This window comes from Colias croceus, chromosome 5 (assembly GCF_905220415.1).
Source record: "Colias croceus chromosome 5, ilColCroc2.1".
In the NCBI taxonomy this organism is placed as follows: domain Eukaryota; kingdom Metazoa; phylum Arthropoda; class Insecta; order Lepidoptera; family Pieridae; genus Colias; species Colias croceus.
The window spans coordinates 5,925,033-5,947,661 of record NC_059541.1 but is presented as its reverse complement, the minus strand read 5'-3'; the positions used below and the strand labels follow the sequence as shown (position 1 = coordinate 5,947,661).

Below are 22,629 nucleotides of genomic sequence, written 5' to 3'. Positions count from 1 at the left end.
CTTGTTTAGCTAAATAGGCTTGTTAGCTTATCTGGTACGGTCTAGCACTGCATTAACTGCCCTCACAACCTTAAGCGGAGGTTTAACTCGACATCATTTCTAGTTGGCACTCATGTATTACAGTTTAATATGCGTGAGCCCGCATTTTTATACTTTTTTATCTCTCATAAAATAATACGTTGATTATACACTAATTCTACCTATAAGACGAAATTTTATGAGCTACTGAACGACATCATATAGTTAGGCACCGATATAAAATACAATTTATGATGCCAGCGGTCACATCGTCCAAAAAAGTACTTAATCATTATTCAATTAATTAATCAGTGACATTTACAGATAATAAAATAAACATATATACGAGCTGACTTCGTTAATTTAATGTTATCAGTTTAATTATACGATGCTCTTGTGAATATAGTGGCGCCGTACGGTGTGTTAAAAACCTGTCATATTCGTTACAACTTAATGGCTATTTTTGATGAAAATATTACCCAATAGACAATATTTTTTTTCGTTATCTTGTTTTATTTCTATTTATCATTTTGTTTCTTGTAATTCCCAACGGACAGAATAGACTTTGTAAGCAGGCGGCCGATGGGGATTCCCTGTGTTTGACCTTTGACGAACCAGTCGCTAATACATTAATAAATAGCCGATTGTACTATTAGTGAACATCATACAATATTGGACATCCTTTAAACTAGTTAATCCGGGATATGATTTAAAGAGGTCCGTCCGGTTCGGTCGACGCTAACCGTAATTTAATTACAAACATGTAGCCTGTCACTGTGCCCACACAAAACCTATTTAATACAAGATTAATGAATTATATTTACTGATAGAAAAACATGGTCAGTTTGTAATTTTGAACTTTTAATGCGCTTATACTATTTTATAGATCAATTAGTCTCCTTTTCCTTCATAAATTAAAATACATGATATTAAACTTTATTTGTCTCAATGTCGTTGCATATAATGTACAAACTATTATATTAGTTTGTTATTACAATAATTAACAGTTATTATTTAGTTTCGATTTATCATTATTTATTATCGTATGTACATGGAAAGAAACAAGAATTTATACTATTGATAATGATATTTATTTAAAGTAACCGGTCCGAGATATTTCACGCAGGGAACCATAGTTTGTATTGAAGCATGTAAGACTTTTTATTATAATATATACATACCGTATTTCAAGAAATATAAATTAAATCGAGATTTCCTTTTCAGCCCCTAGTTGCACGTGACAATGTTTATTAAATTTCATACTAAGTTCCGGTGTCAATTCCCGACGGGCGATCCAATTTGTAGAATCAGACAACTGTTTGTCTACGAGTCTAGAATGCGTATAATGTATTATAGGCTAGTGGCTAGTGCATCCACTGCACATACCACTGGGAATGTTATATTGGTGGTGACGACCGTAGTTTTGTTCTTAGAATAAACTAGCTTTCCGCCCGCGGCTTCGCCCGCTTTGTCTAAAACATAATTAATTATACACTAAAATCTTTCTCGAGAATTACACTAGCTGTTAAAACACACCACATCAGAATCCGTTTGGTAGTTTTCAAGATTAATGCATACATAGGTACAGAGAAAGCAACTTTGATTTATGTAGAGAGCTATGTAGCGATATGAAACTCTTTTTATAATTAATTGAATTTATTAACTCGAATTTTTAATTTACTTGTCTTTTATTGCAACCTTAATTGCAACTATCTTACTTAAAACTGCGTTTTTGACGTTTATTTAAATGTAGAGTATTCAAAACACAGATCTATTATTCAAAATTTATCAATGAAATTGACAATGTGAATACCATTGACAATAATAGACAACAATACGGATATGTGCGGATAATAATATCCCAGCAAAAACATTTTCATGTAAAATGTTGCCAAGACGATCCCATATGACTCGCACTGTCAAAAAGTTATCAGATCTCATGTAGAGCCAAGATTCTAACACTACACGCCCTAACTCTACAAGGCCTAACTTCACAAACTCTACACCTTAGTCAAAATATGTGGCTTGGCCATTTCGCTACATTCACATCGGCGTAAGGTGAAAAATTAATTCACTGTTCATTACTTTTGTGTTATACAATAGTTCTTGTAGTAACGAACGGCCAAGCCACATATTTTGACTAAGGTGTAGAGTTTGTGAAGTTAGGCCTTGTAGAGTTAGGGCGTGTAGTGTTAGAAACTTGGCTCTACATGAGATCTGATAACTTTTTGACAGTGCGAGTCATATGGGATCGTCTTGGCAACATTTTACATGAAAATGTTTTTGCTGGGATTTCATTTCTTTTTGTAAGTTGTTTGTAACAAAAATTTTTTTTATTATTTTCTTCTTTTTTTGGGGTGTATTTCTTGCACATCAGAGACGCCTTTTTTTATAGCCCACTCTCTTGACAAGGACAATTTTTTTTTTATTTTTAGCTACTGTGTGGACGTAAGAGGCATGAGACGTTCGCAACACTTCTATTCATTCATATTTATATTAGTTATGATCTGATCTGTAGTATATGTCTCAATATATGTCGATTAAATTTTTTTTTTAACAAGGAGTACCTATACATATACATATATATATCTAGGGGAACCAAGTTTTAGATTATTAGATTAGACCTCTAGCGTCATCAAAATTTAATTTAAAATTACAGGTCTCATACAAACTCCCATCCCCTAGTTTAAGGGGTCGGGGGATGAAAGTTACAAGTTTTATAATTTTTTTGTTGTTTGTGTGCTAATACTAGCTTACATACAAAATTTCAGCTTTCTAGGACATTAGGAAATACCTTAAGAATTTTGATGATCATCAGTGAGTCAGTGACGAAATTAGCGTTTTTTTATATATAAATAAAATCTGAAGTATAAAAGCTAATGTAATTAAAACTTAATATGTTCAATAAGTCCGCTATTGACAATATATCCCGAAAATTTTGTTGATCTAGCATAATCAAAACCCAAGTTATGAGGGTTCAAAAAAACGTCGAAGCGCTTTGAGAAAAGGTAGGTAGTGCCCGTGCGCTTCGTTTTCGCTTGGCTCGTCTTGGCGGGGGCACTACCGTGCCCCCAGATAATTATGAAGACTATGAAGGAAATTTAATACTCTTTACTGTAAAATTTAATTGTGATAATTATAATTATTTTTTACTTTTAAATGATTATGGACAGAAATAGATATTACAGACAACAAATGATGCTAAGTAGTTAAGGTAAGGACTGACCTTAAGGCGATCAAAGAAAGGGTTAAAATCCGAACATAATATCTCCTTCTTGGAAGGATATAATATTATAATCTTAAAATAGTCAAACATGGTTTTGCGAATTGATTTACAAAGTTAAATAATAATCATAGAAAAGTTTTTTGATTAGTTTCGTTTTTAAGGCCACTGAGACTGCCATTTAAGGCGAACATTTTTCAATTGGTGGGAACCTTGGGGCATTAACATTTGCGCATTTTTTAACCGACTTCAAAAAAAAGGAGGAGGTTATCAATTCGGCCGGTTTTTTTTTTTTTTTTTTATGTATGTACACCGATTACTCCGAGGTTTCTGAACCGATTTACGTGATTCTTTTTTTGTTCGATGCGGGATGGTGTCGAATTGGTCCCATAAAAATTTTATTCGGATAGGCCCAGTAGTTTTTATTTTATGAGCATTTTTGTCTGTAGGTATTTGTAAATTTTGCAAGTGCAAGTTTGAAGTCGGTTGTTTTTAACGCAGTTATCACTTGTTTATTACTACTCTTTATTATAGTCTATTGTAATTTGAGTTGAATCATTGTTTTAATTTACTTTATAACAATTGAATAGGGGTTTTGTAATAAAATTATATTCGACCTATTATTATACTGATAAACAATAACATTATAACGTCCACTGGGTAATTTGAAATTTAATATGAAGGTTCATCAATATCTAACTGGTTAGAGGGGCTTTCAGCCTAATCAGAGTCATTACGGTATTGTAATGGGTTGTCCCTTGCCTTTATAGTGCAGTTCTCGATAAAATAGCATGAATTACATTGTAAAACTTCATTTTATTCATAACTTATAAAATATACTTATATAAAAAATAAAAACAAGCTTATCTTACTAGAAAATGACATTGACAGGGTGAAAAAATCTCATTAATTTGTGAAAAGCTTTCAGTGACCCGTGATTTCGAAAAGCTAAACACTTTGTCTAGAAGAAGGCAGAAAGTTCCATAATTTCTTTACCGAGATAAGAGGCGAAAGTTCACGCAGGAGCGGAGATTTATGACATCACCGTCGCTCCTTTCACTAAATAATAAAAGGTCCGCTGTAAAACGCGGTAGAGGCATAAAAGTTTTACGTCCATACAACCCGTTGGTATACGTAAACGTAGTATGTAGGGCGTGTTAGACGCCAAATCTCCATAAAAGGTAATCAGTGTCGGCACAATAGTCCGTTGCCTCATAAATCGTACGCCAACGTATGCTTATTTCGTTTGCTGCGCCTGAATTGAACTTAATATAGCCTGTGCGTCCTTTTCATTTGATTCAATGATACCACACTTTAAATTTACTTCCACAATCATAATATAACATACTATTCATTTCTGTGACTAAGATTGCTCCGTATATTCAAAATAACAAATTTGTAGAGATATACATAAATTAATAACATTAGACGGGTATAACCTTTGAACTCTACCGTACATAAATCCAGTATTTATTAATGAATTTGAACCAAATATTAACAAATATTAAAACATATATAAGTTCTAGTTATTGTAAATAATATACTTTAATAGATTTTAGTTTCAAAATGTATTAATACTCTTCGCAAAAATTCACAAATAAAGTAAATCCCTTGAATGAGGCTGGCTTGTAAAAAGTATAATATTTGGCCGATTAACAAAATATCGGCTTACAAAAAAGCCGTCTACTTTTTTACTGTGTATTCAATAGGATTTAAGATCTGTTGAAATTCGAGCTTTGAATCGTTTTTTACGACATCGATTGCTTTTATGTTACACGAGACGCTACTGTACACGAGAATAACTGAACGCAATTGTGTTTTATACACAAAAAAGCTGTAAAACTTTATTTATTACAAAGTACCCGTTTTATTTTCTGTTTAACCTAAGTTCAATATCATTTATGTACTGCCAGATACTCTGTCGAATTACATAACAAAAAATAAAATCAAAATATTAATTTATAGCACGTTCTTAAAACAATGAAAGATGAAAACGATAGTACAAAAACTTCTAACAACTTCTCGTTGATGATATCTGGTATTATCAAAAACCCACTACTCTTCTCAGTTTATCTATAGCTTTGACAGAGTTTTGATAATGTTCTATCATGATCGGTATCGATATTTATCTGCCGTCACTAAATCTTTCTCCTTGGAACAGCGGCACAGTGTAAAATTCGCTTAGAATACGTGTGAATATATTTTACACCTGTGTTCTCGCAACATACTAGAGTTTCACGATGACTGGGGAATAATGCATAAGAAATTCGTCAACATCTCTCCCTTGTCGAACTTAGTTTTGTTCACACATGCTGTGTTTATTCAAGCGAAGTTTACCAACTCCAGATTAAAACGACAAAATACCCTGATTTTAAGAAATGTTTTTAAATTGTTTGTTTGCTTTTATAGCATTTCTTAATGGGCAATGAAATTAATGCCGATGAAATTTAATTAAACTACAGGTATAATAGAGGCTATACTGTGTTAGAAGTTAATTCAATTATATCGTAAAAGAATCCGTAGACTTAGATATTAATAAATTAGTTAGAGCCAAACACACAAAAGTACTTCATTAAAAAAATATTACAATCTGAAATAAAAGTCCTTAGTCTAGGTACTATATAAACTCTACATACACCTACATATTACTACAAACATTTAAAACGACTAGCCAGACGGTAAAAAATATCAAACGAGTTCAACGACATTTACATAATAAGTAAGTGTATTTCATGGTGATTATCTTGTAATCGGACAGTAGGTATACCCTCGTGTGCAAGCGTCAGTGACAAACATCGTTCATGGATTGCTTTTATGCGACGTCATGCACTGTCAATAGAGACGCTTCGGTCGTGGTTCCATCGATCGTCCATTTTGTTTTCTTTTGTTTTCGAAATGATTAAATTCCCCGATAAAACGACTAATATTGTTTTGAATGGAATTTTTTAATACTTTCAGGTTGAAAAAAATATTAACGACCAGCTAAAGCTCTATTTCAACTGTACAACTGTTGCTTATCCGACAAATACAAGATTTTAGAATAAATTTATATCAAATACGAAGAAACATTTACTCCAACCAGGAAAAAGGACTAAAACTGTTGCAATAAGAAAGAAAACGTGAAAAAGTGATCAATTCCATGAACAATGTTGTTACAAATAAAGGAAACAAAGGCTGCCTCAGAATGTATATAATTATTATTATTCATAAAGATATTAAAATAACAATGACCCCAAATTTTTAATCCTCTGCACCTTATTCATGTTTCTGTCAATTCGATTACGCTAAGAGGCTTAAAATATAACAAATTCAATCTACACGAAAACAAAATTACTTGTTAGATAGCTGTCATAAGTACGCGTCGGTTGAAGTAGATTAGTAAACACAATAGTCAGTGAAGTTTTCGAATAAATACGGAGGCGATCAGATCGAAACGAAGACAATACTTGCGGTACGGCGGCGGGTATAGGGGAGCTATTTGTATGCGTAATAGAGGATCGAATTTCGTATTTGTTCGTGGAGTCGTTAACAGCACCTTCACGGTTGTTTATAAAGAAAACAAAACCCTTTAGCTAGAGCAGGGGGAGGCAAGACGCGGGGTGGTCGGCGAGTGGGTCCTACCCTGTAAAACAACCAGATATCAAAATAAACTTGATACGAACATTACAGTTATAGTTACGCAGGCTACACCAATTAGTTAAATTAAAATAATGTTTCATGCTTTAACCAAGAACAGTTGCATTGTCTCTGTCATAAAAGGGGCTTTAATGCTCAGATAAAGCAATACAACTCATGATAATGTAAAAAAGGATGTTTTAGCTAAGATGGACTGAAGTTCACGCAACAGAGAAAACCCTCTGTGTTTTATCTCGACAGCATGAAATAAAAAATAAACTCGTTTTGTTAAGGCTTTGTATTCAACGTTTACAAATCAAAAGTAAAGGGACGTAAATACGTAACACTTGAACCTTGTGTTGACTTTTAAAACGATAAACAAAAGCCGGTACAGTCGTATCTCGCTTCACGTTTCACATACTCGCGATTCACGTTGAAAGTGCCCGCGTTTATGGAATTTAAGTATACGAACAAGTCTTGTACAAGGAGGTTACATACCAAAAAGTCGATGGCGCGTGAAGCAAAGTCACGCGCGGAGGATTTTGTGCCCACGTCCCGCCCGTCTGTACGCTCGCTTTGCTTGGTCTTTAAGCTCTTCGAGACTCGCCACTCATAAAGCTAACCACACAACCATACGTACACGATACAATCATTGTATCATTTTTTAATCTTAATGATTCAGGCTTTCCCATGTACCTATTCCGATTAACTCAAAATATTATTTAAACTTGTGTAAATTTACATACTATTACGATACATAATAATGGCATTAAAAACAGTTTTCCTTAAGTTTTATAAAAGCTCATCATGGCCAGTTAAACTTTTTTCATTTTAAATTACCCTTTGACATGTAGTTCTTGGATTCAAAACCGAATCAAACAATTTAAAATACATTTAAAACAATCTGATTCCGGACAAGAATGAAATATACTAACTCATTATTCTAATCGTCTTGAATGACAACATCTAAATTATGTCATTATGTAAATTCAACATCTTATCTACACTATCTTTAATGATTTTGATTGCGTAACTGTAACATAACATATTTTTACCAAAATTATGTCTATAAATAATTATAATAGCAGTAATATTGATGATCTCGATACATATACTTCCTTTTTAATTGCGTCGGTTTTAGACAAATGATCACAAGAATACATAATATTTTCCTATCATTATTTTGTTAGAGTTTATTTTCATAAATTTAATAATTGGCTTTTAAAATTAGTCTTCACCTCTTTACGATTGAGGGATGACTAATTCGAAATAATTATTTATAATCCTTAGTACTTATTGGTTAATATTTTCAGAAGTTTGTGACAATATTTTTTTTATATGAATGTGGACTACAAAGCTCTTGAAGGGTTGCGTCAAAACGACGAAACTACTTGACCGATTTGGCTAAAATTTACTATTCAAATAAATGATGCCCTCAAATAAAATACAGTCGTATATTGTAGAGTATGTAGAGTATAGTATGTAACACGAGAATGTTTGCGGGTTAAATAAAAATATTTTTTTATTAAATATCGGTAATAAGCGTCTAATATTTAATTCATATTCATAATAATCACCAAGTTAAACTTTTTTAAATAACAGATAAATAAAATACAACAAATAAGATAATCTAGACTTACTAGGGATTGTTCCTGCAAAAAAACTCTAGTAAATCTATACTAATATTATAAAGCTGAAGAGTTTGTTTGTTTGTTTGTTTGTTTGAACGCGCTAATCTCGGGAACTACTGGTCCGATTTGAAAAATTCTTTCGGTGTTAGATAGCCCATTTATCGAGGAAGGCCCTATATATCATCACGCTCAGACCAACAGGACCGGAGCAATGCGGGTAAAACCGCGGGGAACAGCTTGTAACTAATAAGTAGATAGTACCTATTGTATAGTAAGTAGTAGTTGATAGTAAGTGTTATTTTATTACCTAGTTTTATATTTTACCATATTTTTTATTTAAATTATTAATCCCAGATTCTTCGAAAGAAACCAAGCAATCAAATATAAATTTCGCTTTCACACAAAAAACATAATTCGTCGATAATTCATATATCTTTACAATCACAAAATTCAATTTGAAGGAATTTTAAACGCGCTATAATAAATTGATAACATATTGTTATATAACATCTTCAAATTTATTGAAATGTATATAAAATGCAAATAACGGCGGTATCTCCCACGCAACAATAGCCGAGGGCTATGGGGAATATGAAAATTAGGGAATGTTTATTAAAATATGCATAATATTGGACCGATCATAAACGAGTCGGTCGTCAAACTGTCGAATAAAGCTGTATTAATTTGTAAACTAAATGACCTTAAACATTCAATGATTCACCGATTTTGACAAACAATATACCTTTTCGTTTGAAAGATCTGCTCTTGTACATTGTAAACTACATTTCTTTAGGAGCTTTCTGAAAATATTTTTCTCTGCTTTATTCCACAAGGTCGCTTTTGCTTGGACCGGGCACGTTTGTGCCATTTATTCTCCTTATGGAAGAAAAGAAAATCAGAAAAAAGATGTCAAGGTCGACAAATAATGAAATGATATAAATTAATTTATGCTTGCTGTTACAAATTTAGAACACAATTGTGAATGGAAACAATCATATTAATTACACAGTCGACCTTAATATTAAATGACGATCTCATTACGTTTAAAACAATTCTTATTATGTTGTCAATGTTCGAAAATTGAAGTAATTGAAGCTGTTAATTTATTGCTTAGAATGAGTTTTAGGGCAGTAATACAGCATAGGCTTTGCATACGTGGTGTCAAGATCACGTCGGCGTAGCGTCGCGCCACCGCACCGCCGCGGGTGACACGCGCCTTCCCCCGGCACCCGCCTCCCGCACCCCCGCGACCATCCTCCTACCCCCTACAACCCTCGCACCACGCATGCTCCAATTATAATCTCCTTAGTGATGTTCCATGTCGATGAAAGTATTTTATTAAACAATAATTAATAACAACCTCGCAAAGTATCGTTCTTTCATATTTCTTATAATGCTATATAGAAAAACGTTATTTTGTAAAACATAAGAAAAATCTACTTTAGGTTACTGTATTCGTTCTAGTAAAAACAAATTACAGAAATGAACCCTCAGATAATTCGCAAAAGCTGTTACAATGAAGGGTGACCGCGATCCAAGATCGTAGAATCTCGACATGAGATAGGGCGGCATTATCTGGTCGCACAGAATGCGCGCGCAATGGCGTCGCGAGGAGGGCATCAAATCGCCTGCGGAGGGCGATCGGTCCGCGCGTGTTTCCGCTGTGCCCGCACGGTCACTCTGCACAACACCTCCGACGGTGAGAGGTTCACTTGGTGCTCGTCGCGCTGCGCGGTCACTGACCGATACGGTGTCGACCTCCGCCCTTACGACCCGCCACGGACGCCTTAACACCTAAGCTTTGCATTGCCAGGTAGCTAGCGTGATACCTAGCAATACAATATAGGTGCTTACACCCTAATCGTGTGTCCGACTTTAATTTGTTTTTTATCGCTTTCGGTGTTTATTGTTTTCCTAAATGTGCGCTCTAATAATACACCTCTATGTCGTGACTGAACTGTGTATATATGCCGTGTTTGCGGGACAAATTGACGTATCGGCATGGCGTGAGTTTTGACCTAATAACTGACCCAATTTTTGCATGAATGACTCTAATGTTATTTGTCAGATGACGTGTATTTACACATCTTTATACTTCAAACATAAAATGAAAAACAAATAAACAAAAATATTGAAATGAACATGTTTAGCCATGTTTTTATGTTTACACAAGGACAAGCGGAATTATGTATTTTATATTATTTTAAAATTACAAAATTAGTTGCAAGATTCATATATTCCAATTTTATACAAAGAATTCAATATAAATGCATATTTTATCAAAAATGTAATAATTAAGATAATAATCTGTTTAAAACATTGGGTTACGTCATCGGCATACCGTACCCAAACTAAATTTGGCTGTACACTATAACCTTCTTGGTTTCAATCATCTTTTTATTAGATTAATATAGTTTATGCATATCCATAATTTACTTAAAAATTAACTCACAGAATCCATTAAGTACGAAACGAAATTAATGTAGTCACAATGGAATCATAAAGCAGTAGAATTTGCGATTTAATGACTAATTAACATTGAAAAACATCAACCTATTACACGAAATTGTTGTTAAGGTTAAAAAAACAAGTGAGGAATGTTCCAACGGGTTGATTTTTGATCGTGCTCTTAGATATTCTAATCGCCCGTCCGTGGGCTGTTTCTTTTTGTAATCCCGTATAACACGTGCTTAGAACCAAATTATTATTGCTTCGGGAAATTTATAAGAGAATTTCTCAAGATTAATCGAACAGATAAAATCTGTAGCATTATTAATCGATCAAAATTCGTATCTGACGATTATACGTTAATATATACTTACATTTTTTGTCAGCTTACCTTTCTGGTATATGATAGAATGATTATTTTAAAGTAAAGAAGTAAAAAATTATTTCTTACATTTATGATTGAATTTATAAATCTTATCTCAATTAAGGATGTTTGTTTCTATGATTTTTATTTGTTTTTAGTAGGTAAGATAAGTATTAAAAGTACAAACGAATTCTTTATTGAGTTATGTAGAGATAAATAATTCAGAAGCTCTATATTGTTATTATTCAAAATCGTTCGTTCAAAACTAGCTCTATGAATGTTAAAACGACGTTAAAACTGTTTTTATATTTTAAAATTGACAATTTCATGTTGGCACTATAGTATACATAATACTTAACATTGCTAATATGGAAATACTAGGATCTAGAAGATAGAATAGACAAAATTCATACACGTTGTTTTCGTTCAATTAAATACTTTTAGGGTTATCTTTGTATCTTCATCAATAAAATAAATAATAATTAATTGCATATTATAAACTTGCATCATTCATTCTGAGGTTTTGAGGATAAATTTCAATTAATTATTTTAAAAGCAATAAAACATGAAAATAAATTGCAACAAGTAAGACTATTAAAAAAAAACTTTAGTCTTTAACAACCATACTATCATGTAACAATAATAAAAGATTTAAACTTACTATACACCATAATGATGCCTGTAATGTTATGCCCTATTATGGTAAATAAAAGCAATGTAACACTAAAAAGCTATTTAAAGGTCTGCGGAAACATAAAGTACGGAAAGGATGCTCTTTTTACGACTTTCACGAAAAAGATAATGGACCTAAACGAAACTATGTTTATGTTCCATAGTTGCCGGATAAATCTAGAGGTGGTTAGATGAGTTTTGTGCCTCACTTTTTAACTTTTAATATTGTTTTTTATTGAAAAAATTTTAACGGATGAAAAATTATTAAAAGAAGACTTTTCATTTTCATCCGTTAAAGTTATCAGCATACCACATAGATTAATGAAGTTTAGCATTTCTTATCACTAAGATTCCTTAATCATTTTCAAATAAATAATAGGCAAAAACTTTTGATTATATGTACTTTTAAATAGATGGCGAAATATAAAATATGTCATTGCCATTATTTGTATAGTAGGAAATAATACAAAGCGTTCGTTGTAAAATACATTGCAACTAGTTACAAATTAATTTCTAATGCATTTACTTGACACAAACATAAACATAGAAACTTAGCACCATTTGAATTATTTGCTATTTCCTGTGAGAACCATTGCTCAGAAATAGTTTGAGTTTGCATTAAAATAATCTAGTTTCATCGCCTGACGCTGCAATGAATTACGACTAGAAATTCTACAACGCTTTTTGCTTATTGCCAATACTAAATTATATTCAATATTCTCACTAACTTTATAGAACGTTTAATAAATATAAAATATACAACTAGGTATACATATATAAATCTAGCTACGTGTTTTTTGTCAATTTCATAGGTGCAGTGTTGTTAATGAAACTTTTTCTATTTAATGAAAATATGAACATAATTATTTATTACACACGCATCGTTAAAACTTTCTAAATATTGTTTTATGAACAAGTAATGATAATTTAATTTAAAAATAATACCTATTTCAAATCTACTACCAAAAAGAAGCACAAATAAAGACATAATTTATTTGAAAATAGGACAGTGTTGTTTTCCCGAGCTGACAATGAACGTTGTTTTGGGCTGAAACATTGCCAGTTAGCTATCAGATAATTTAATGTCCAGGTAACTGCGAAACATAATTTAATTAGTCACCGGCTAGATAATTTATTCAACAACCAAACGCTATGCGTTTAGTCCGTAACGTAAACAAGAACCTGTTTGCGATACATTAACGGCAACTTGAACCCGGACCCGACGTCAATTAACTTCGACTAATTCCCGCAATTATATGCTCAAACTAAATTGGTGGAAAATTCGTCGATAGTTAATGGCTCCACTAATACTTTACCGTGACATGATGGAGCTCGCTTCGAGAGCTGCGCGTTCACACGCCTGTGATTATCGGTTTGTTGGACGGAATATTGCAACGTCAAGTGGACGCTGACAGATCAAGTGCATAATATATTACATTTTTTTACTTCAAGATACTTGATTTGTACCGAGTGTAAAAATGGCTTAAACCTAATATTGTAAGGTCTTCAAAAAAAGAGTAAGTACTTACTTTTCTAAAGAAAACAAAAAATATTCTTCTGCCTATATTTACAAGAAGTGACAGAAATAAAATACGAAAATATCAAATGAATCATTATAAACATATGAACCATGGTCCATGACCATCCAACCACCATATTGTTTTTTAATTTGCCCAAATAAAGAACACTGCGACCAGAATAAATCCTTTAAAAGCTGCGGTTAAAATCAATTAAATTTAATGATAAACTGTTTTTCCATTTGTATTGGTGCGGTAAAAGCTTGATGGGAATTCCTTCACTATCATTTGCCCCTTTGTTTTTATATTCGTAGGTGACGTCACGTGTCACGAATGAATACGGACATATTGTTTGCCAGCGCTGGCCTAATGTCCTCGGCTAATGTGACGGTGGTCCGACAAGAGGACAATTTCCGGGCTCGCCCCTACCTTCCCGAAATTATGTACTAGAAACAATTCCCATGCGGTAATCATTAATGACACTGCGACAATCAACTTTAATACAAAGTCAACTTCAAACAGCTTTTACTACTTTAATAATGACACATTTGAAATTGATGTCTGATTTTTACTTGCTATGGTCAGAGGATACGTACCATAAATTACACAAATTTCAAATGACGTTAATTACATTTAAATTTATTTGTTACACTTTTTGGAAATAATGTTTGAGTTGGAGTTTACTTAGATTCTTCAAAATTTCGTGTTTTAATTTTCACTTATGGAAACCATTACTTAAAGAAACTAGAGCTTAAAATAAAGTAATAATCATTACTCTTATAACCTTCAACTGTGATCAAATATTGAGAACCAACTATAAAATATAAATCGATCAAGTACCTACTTATAAATTACAAATCTTATACCATGAAAATACTATAACTATAAAATTACTAATAACATTCTAGTAGATCCATTATCAGAAGCTATCACTCACGTCGTAACTCGTAAGACAAAAGTTCATTTGGTGTCAAATGCAGGACTAATGACAAATTAACCGTTTAATGTCGTTGAATGGTGACTCAAATAAAAACTCTCAAAGTGAAGTACGTTGAGTGCTTTTATCTCGGAGCATTTTGCGGAGTCCGCGAAATGTTTTAAGAAAAACGAAGTATGATCTTCGTCGCACGCGGCCCCTTTCAAAACAACGACGTCCGCCTCTGTCGGATGTCATGGAGCTCGCATCGCTTTTGATCTCTTCTTATAAAACCCATCATATGTCAAATTAGAAACCAATTTACTTTATAGTCAATTTTGTCCCTTGTAGCGATTCATATAGCAATTTTTAACAGAGGAATAAGAAGTATGGGAAATTTGTGATTTTACGTCATTTCCTTTTGCCTTCAAGGAAAATAATAAGTTTAAAATGAAAAAAAATTAACTAACACAAAGCGTTAAACTAATTAAGCCACAGTACAAGACGAAAAACGCTGAAAAGCTTGAAGCTTGAAGCTTTTATCAAAAAAATAATTCGCACGCGAATATATTTTTCTCCCACGACAATTACATTAAATAATGTGTGCAGCAAATCACATACTCCGAAATGAGGCATAAAATGTTAGAGCAGGAGCTTGGGAACGGGAGTACGTAATTACCCGTCGAGAATGCGGCCGAGTCCTGCGGCCGGCCAGCCTCCGACCGTCTGAACTAGGAATAAAGTGCTCGTTCCGTGCCCTTAACTCGTTAATTACACTTACAAATAGAAATCATACAGCGCACTTTGCACTTGTAGTACTTAACGGTAATTTTATTATAAAATATGTTCAGTTTGCCTAAAGCTTCGTAAAATAAAAACTATTTAATTTTTTATTTATGGGTTTGTTTATATGGATAATTATTCTAATTTGTCCAAAGCGACCATCAATATAAATCAATAGCAAGCACAGTAAGACTATTAAAATATGGATCATAACGTCAATCCCTCAGTCACGCCTGTATGTTTTTTGTAAAGCGTTCATTGTCTGAACAAAGTGTGTTGAAGTGCTCGACTCCTCAGGGCATCTATTAAGCAGACAGGAATCGTTTCCCACAGCCCGCGCTCGCCTCGTCACGGAATCAATATCGTCTTTTTTTATAGAACGTGCACTACATACACATACTCGATCTAGCAAACGAAGGGTGTCTAGCGTCGCTTTTCGAACACAAGAAATTACTTCAATTAATCGAATTTTGATCTGAACGACACGTGTTTCTAATGACTCACTCTATTTCATTAAAATCTGTTTAAAGATATTAATTATCTTCTTGAAATTTAATTTCATATTTATTGAACAATTTAGGGCTGTCTTAACAATTATAGATAATACCAACAAGTACGAGTCTAACTTCCACAACAAATTTATTTTTAAATGCCCCTAATATGGTAAAGGAACCGCAGATGTCACGTGTGAAGATAGTCATTGACATTTTTACGAGACGAAACTCCAAACCTTTACGCCAATTAAAATAGCTGGGTAATTTTTTGTAGCGGAGCAACAGCAGCGACGGATGTCGAAATTTATTTGGGTCAAAATGATTAATTTGTTACAAAGAAATTATTTTAATAATAGCGTAAATACTGAGAGCAACGTTTTCATTGCTCGTCTCTTACAAAGTTCATGGATCTTAAAATGTAAACAGTACAGTATTAATTGCTGCAGTGTTATTGTGCAGCATTGTTCGTACAACAAGCTGGCAATTGAGCTTGAATTGTTTACTGGCTATAATAAACTTATTTATAATACATTTGATACGACGTAAATTACTTCTCTTCTCGTTTACATTTTAACGCTAAAGAATGAAAAAACTATTTTATTAAACAAGTTTAGCTCTATATTTACCTCTGCTATATTTTTTATATAGTTTGGAGCATCTATATAATATATAAAACTCAAAGGTGACTGATATAGTGATCTATCAACGCACAGCCCAAACCACTGGACGTATCGGGCTGAAATTTGGCATGCAGATAGATGTCATAACGTAGGCGTCCCCTAAGAAAGGATTTTAGGAAATTCGTCCCCTAAAGGGGTAAAATAGGCAATAGAAGTTTGTATGAAACTTTTTATTCCTTGGATGTATTTGCATGAAATTGGGCATGTAGATAGATCATATGACACGTAGGCGTCCGGTAAGAAAAGATTTTCGAAAATTCATACCCTAGCTTTGCCCTGCGGTTTCAGTCAGTAATCTATATATATAAAACTCAAAGGTGACTGATATAGTGATCTATCAACGCACAGCCCAAACCACTGGACGTATCGGGCTGAAATTTGGCATGCAGGTAGGTATCCCCTAAGAAAGGATTTGGATCAATTCTACCCCCAAGGGGATTAAATAAGGGATGAAAGTTTGTATGAAACTATGTCAATTTTATACCGATCGGGCTTAGACTTTGCATGCATAAAGCTACTATGACGTAGGCATTCCCTAAGTAAGAATTTTGTCAAATTCCACCTCTAAGGGGATAAACTATGTGATTAAAGTTTTGTAGTTTTGTAGGCCCTAAGTTTTTACATACGCTTAAAAAATGTACCAAAGCCGCAAAAAATATACCTAATTAATATTAATACTTCTTAACGCGAGCGAAGCCGCGGGTAAAAGCTAGTCTAAAATAAAAATAAACTTGAAATGCTGTTTCAGAAAAAAATGTAGAGTTCGTCATTATGATATTTTAATAATCTTCATAAACAAACAAATATATTCATAACAAAAAGCTAAGACGTAATTACAAATACATATTATACTCACCCATAACCAATAAACAACGCTGAGGCTCAATTTGAATAATTTTCAATTAGCTCCACGCCATAAGCGTTCACAATTACTCCCATCATTACGTTACATGAAAGATGTTCTGTTCTATACTCATACTCATGACATGTAACAGTGCACACATCGAATATAAGCGATGCAAGTTCAAGCACATAACAGGACCCCACACATCAGGTCAGAAATAAATCAGAGTTGTCGATGGGAAAACGATCGATGTAATGTGGACCGTTTCCTCGTTGCCTTATAAGCAAACTAGTGACTACGGCATGAGATATAACCGTACCCTAACGATAAGCCTGCCATTAATTCATACGATCCAAGAATGAGTATAGAATACGGGATACGAGGATAATACAAAGTTATTCTATTGTAAAACAACAAAAACTTGTGTTCGATTATGTATTAAATATTTAATTTACACGTAATTTCATCTTTAAACAAAGAACGTTTTTGACATTAGCTCCAACTGAACAAATTTGTGTCATTAAAGCTTTACAATCCCTAATATATGTCTAAACATACTTAAACCTGCCACGCTCCGCTTGTTTTAATTTATTAAACAGGCATTCGGAGACACTTTGACAGCAAGCATGTTTACCCATATGTACGAATATATAATATGTAAATCTGGTGTTCGTAGCTGCTTAAAAAAATCCGTATGGAAAACTCTGAGCCTCTTTTATATTCTTATTCCTTATCCTTCAGGGATAATTCGGGCCCACAGGATAGGTTTTACATAATTTTGCGACAACCCTTCTATTGGAGGGTCGGTTTTGCGGAGTCACTGTTTGTGTGAATTTTGTGGGTCACATAGGTCGAGCGCCGCTAAATTAACAAACATTCAATAAATCAGTTATGAAATTTTTTAATGGTTAGTGTGTTTAGCTGGCGCGCTTTGAAAACAAATAACCTAGTGAGCATAATGTGGAAGGGTAACGAGAGCACGCCCGTCGCATTCGTCGTGAACAATGTATGAGGGTAATTGTTTGACATGCAAAGCGCTGAGATCAACCAGCCGCCACTCCACCTCGGTGAGGGCTGCCAGTGATACACACACCCCACCATACATGCTCTCGCTAGAAAATAATCAACTCAACAGTCCAACGGTCGGCTTATGAATTATGTATCAATCCATTTTATGATCACTCGCAAGTGTCACTATTGACATAGGTCATAGACCATTTATGATGTATTATTTTCTGGGAAAATCCGTATTTGATGACTTTATAACTGTAATTTGGGCGTTTTATTCAAAATTAACTTCTTCATCAATAAAATCATTTACGTATTTCCTATCTTTATTCCGCTGTTCTTATATTTTTCATGCTAGCAAAAAATACCGGCGTCTTCAAATACACTCAAAAGAATTACATACGCAAAAAGTGCTTTTGTTCACACTTCACACAAAGCATGTTCTATGAAATAAATTTAACCGCATCACGTCATGCCGAAAACGTATAGCTCGGGCCACTATTCATTCTGTTGCGTCGAGTCTATTACTTGCAATATGCCGTATTCCGTATGGCCCGTATTTTTTGTTCGACCATCTATCTAATAACTCGACGAGCTTTTATGGCACCTCAGCGCGGGCGCAAAAAGTTTGAAAGCTAGCGAGGGTCGCGCGGGGCTAAGCCGCAGTCGCTCCCCAGTCAGTCGCTGTCCTTCAGCGTGAATGGATGCGTCGTCGAGCGCTCCTAAAAATTTAGTAAACAAACACCGAACTCGACTCTACAATCACATTTCTTCCTTTAACAGTCCATAACAACAATAACAAAATAAATTCTAATAATGATGAACTCGAACAATTAGACAATCCAGTGATATTATAAAATGATGACGAACGTTCAAATAGTGATATCGTGATGTAAGTGATAAAAGATTAAAAGTGATGTTGGGCTACCGAGTCTTATAGTTGTGTAGTGGACTTTTGGTCATCAAAATGACGATGAAATCGCTGAAATACAGCGAACGGGACGATATGATGGAGGGCTTCAGTCCCGTTCCTCCGCCGCTGCCTAGACGTCAGCCGGTGCGAAACATCTACGCGGAACCCTTCGTAGATCCGAGGTAAGTGTTGACAGATATTGGACTAATCAACAAAATAAATAACAATGCATGAATGTTTCTCTATATTTCAATTTTACGCTACATATTAATCAAAAAAATTTTAACAATATTTTTTTCAAAGCATGCATGACTAACCTAAATTGACTCTACCAAAAAGTAAAACTTTTAGCAGTCATCATAATATAAGAATAAACTTCCTCTATGTGTACCTTATAACAGAAATCGAGAAATTAAAGATACTTTATAATAGAAATAAATAATGCAACAATACTCTTGAAGTATACCTAAGGAAATTGAAAAGCGGTTTGATAAAAGCATTCTTTTCAATAGGTTTTTTTTTTTTTTTTTTTTTTTTTTTTTTTATAAAAAGGCACCCGCCATCACAGGGTGTTCGCGCCACCTCTGGAATATTGTCCAGAGACATTATTTTCATTTTTTTTTTTTTTTTTTTTTTTTTTTTTACAAAACACAATTTTCAGCCACATAATGAATTAAAAATAGAATTATTACTAAATTAAAAATATTACAAATACAAAGTCAAAAATATTAAAATACTGGGTAAATAAAATAAATGCTACAAAAGTTGAAACTATCCTAATACTAATATCACAGAATCACATCACACGCCATTGTTTCGTTTATTGACTACTTCTACAATATATTTACAATATTTAAAGAAAGTATCCCTACACTTGTCCCCCAGGGCGGAAGGCAGATTCTCACCCGTCATCGCCATGCCCAATTTTTGCTCAATAGCATATCTATTGCTTGCAAAAATTGGGCACTCGAGTAACAGGTGAGGAACCGTCTCCTCTACTCCGGGCTGACATAGACACGACGGATTCTCCTTCAGCTTGAATCTGTTCAAGTAGAAGGCGAATCCGCCGTGACCAGTCAGTACTTGTGTGGTGTGGTGTGTGATGTCTATTTTTCCGACTACTTTGTATGCAGCAGCAGCGCTTGGGAAAAAGAGCTTCGTGACTCCGGCCGTTCCTCCTACTTCGTATCTCCTATCCCATTCGCCAATCGTATCCTGTCTCAAGATACGCTTGACGAATGAAACAGGACACAGATCGTAATCCGGTTTCCTCCTCAACCCCAAAGCGGCCCCCCTGGCTAACTCGTCTGCCCGTTCGTTCCCCTTCAGCCCTGCGTGCGCCTTGATCCAAAACAGGGAGACCTCCCGCCTCTGCAATGCAGCTTTTCGGAGGGCCGCCCGTGTTTGCACAGCCAGGGGATGAGGGGAACTCAGGGTGACCGCCTGGAGTGCCGATCTGGAGTCGCTGAGGACACCGACCTTTGCCGCTCCACTCTTGCAGGCTATATCTACTGCTCTTTTGAGCGCAAGGAGCTCAGCCTGATAGACGGTACAATACGGGGACAACGCAAGCTTGATGGCCTTTGTCTCGATCGCACCTTCCCATACAGAAAGGGCGGCTCCGACTCGACCCTCAATCTTGCTGCCGTCCGTATAGATCCTATGGACGTGGCTGTCAACCACGTCGGCATAGGTGCCCTCATCTACCAAGACGAACCCCAGCTCTACCTGCTCTGCCGGATGTGGGTCCTCAATCGCGGGTGCCATTCGTTCCACCTCCCTGTCCCTCATCACCGCCGGGTGCGACACGCCCTTCTTGATCTCATAAAGCCTCGAAGCTTCGAGTATTCTGAGATCAAGAGGGAGTATCCCAGCCAACAGCAACGCAGAGTTCAGAGAGACAGTCCGATATGCTCTGCAGATCTTCAAGGCAAAACCTCGTTGCACGGTGTTGAGCCTCTTTCGGACCCCCATCCTTTCCGCTGTGGGTGCCCACGCTGCTGATGCATACAAGATAGTCGGTTCTATAACGGCGATATATATGGTCTTAACTACTTGGGGGTTAAGCCCCCAACTTACTCTGGCTGCTCTCGCTAACAGTTTGTAGCGGGCGATTGCCTTCTTGCAAACGCTCCCAACATGGTCGTTGAATGTCAGGCCGCCGTCAATAATAAGGCCCAGTATCTTAACATTATCGTAATATTGGATGTCCACACTCCCCATTGTAAGTCGTGGCTTGTCATATTTTAGTTTTCGTGTCGAGAGCAGGGCACATGTCTTGTGTGGCGCGAATTTCAGCTTATTTCTGACACCCCATTCGTCAATTTTTGCTAATATGCGGTTTGCCTTGACCTCTACTTCTAAACCCGTATCTCCATCAAACACTAACACTATGTCGTCGGCAAACGCCTGACAGAACACTTCCATCTCCTCTAACATCCACAGCAGGGGATCCAACAAGAGGTCCCACAGGAGCGGTCCACCTATGGACCCCTGTACGCACCCCTTGTTGGTCTCTCTACTTACTTCCACACCTGCATACCTTACATTCACTCCCCTTTCACTCAGGTAGCTGCTAATCACCCGCCTCATGTTCACCGGACACCCAACTTCGGCCAACCGCACCTTTATGGCTGGCCACCAGGCGCTGTCGAAAGCTCCCTCTATGTCTAGCGAAACCACAACAGAAACCTTCTTCTCCTCCCTCTTATTTCTGATATGGTTCACCAGTCTATAGAGGGCGTCCTCGGTGCTCCTCTGTGGCATGAAACCATACTGGTGGGGGCTTATTTTGGGCAGCAAGTAGAACCTGAGTCGGGCGACCAACATCTTTTCGAAGATTTTGCCGAGAACAGGTAAGAGACCGATCGGTCGATAGGCTTTCGGTACCCGGTATGATTCCCTGCCCGGCTTTCTCAGGACCACCACAGTCGCCCACTTCCACTGTTTGGGGAAGTAGGCGACAATGAGGCACCTGTTCAACAGCGCAAGGAACCACTCCGGGTTACAATCTACAGCGTGCTGGCAGATGTCGGCCGTGAGGCCATCCGCCCCGGGGGCCTTCTTGGGATTGAAGGACCTAACGGCTCCCTTCAACTCCTCCATGATGAAAGGAGGATCGTCCGGACCCATCGGCGGTTCGGTGTCCAAGGACTCCGCCCGCAGGCGCGTCAGACGATGTTCCTCACTTTCACCACTCTCCAAGTCCACGGGGTAGAAAGTCTCCGCCAACAGTTCTGCAGAGCTTCGGGCGTCGAGGGTTTCACCACCCTTCGTAAGGGGCAGATCCTCCTCTCTCCTAGTGGCTCTGTTCAGCACCCTGTAGATGCCCTCCCAGACCCCCTCTCTATCCTGTTTACGGCAAAACTCCTTCCAGCTCTCACATTGCGCATCTTTCACAGCCTTTTCATACTTCTCCTTTTGTTCAAGATACAATCCAACAACGCGGTTTCTGCGAACAGGTGCTGCGTTTCGGATCCTGCGTCTCCTCATGGCAACTTCCT

General features: G+C 35.8%; 1 protein-coding gene across 4 annotated transcripts in view; it reads left to right on the top strand.

Annotated features, from left to right (window-relative positions):
• LOC123691822 (teneurin-a) overlaps positions 1-22,629 on the top strand; it is an 83,232-nt gene that overhangs the window by 24,842 nt on the left and 35,761 nt on the right. Inside the window, exons 1-2 of one of the 4 annotated variants that reach the window (XM_045636393.1) lie at positions 10,170-10,186; positions 18,997-19,308. The exons of 1 other annotated variant lie outside the window; for it this stretch is intronic. In XM_045636393.1, coding sequence (XP_045492349.1) covers positions 19,181-19,308 — 128 coding nt within the window. In that variant the 5' untranslated portion in view covers positions 10,170-10,186; positions 18,997-19,180. Of the gene's footprint in view, positions 1-10,169; positions 10,301-18,908; positions 19,309-22,629 lie in introns of those variants that run through there. 2 more of the 4 variants (XM_045636392.1, XM_045636394.1) reach the window with 2 other exon arrangements.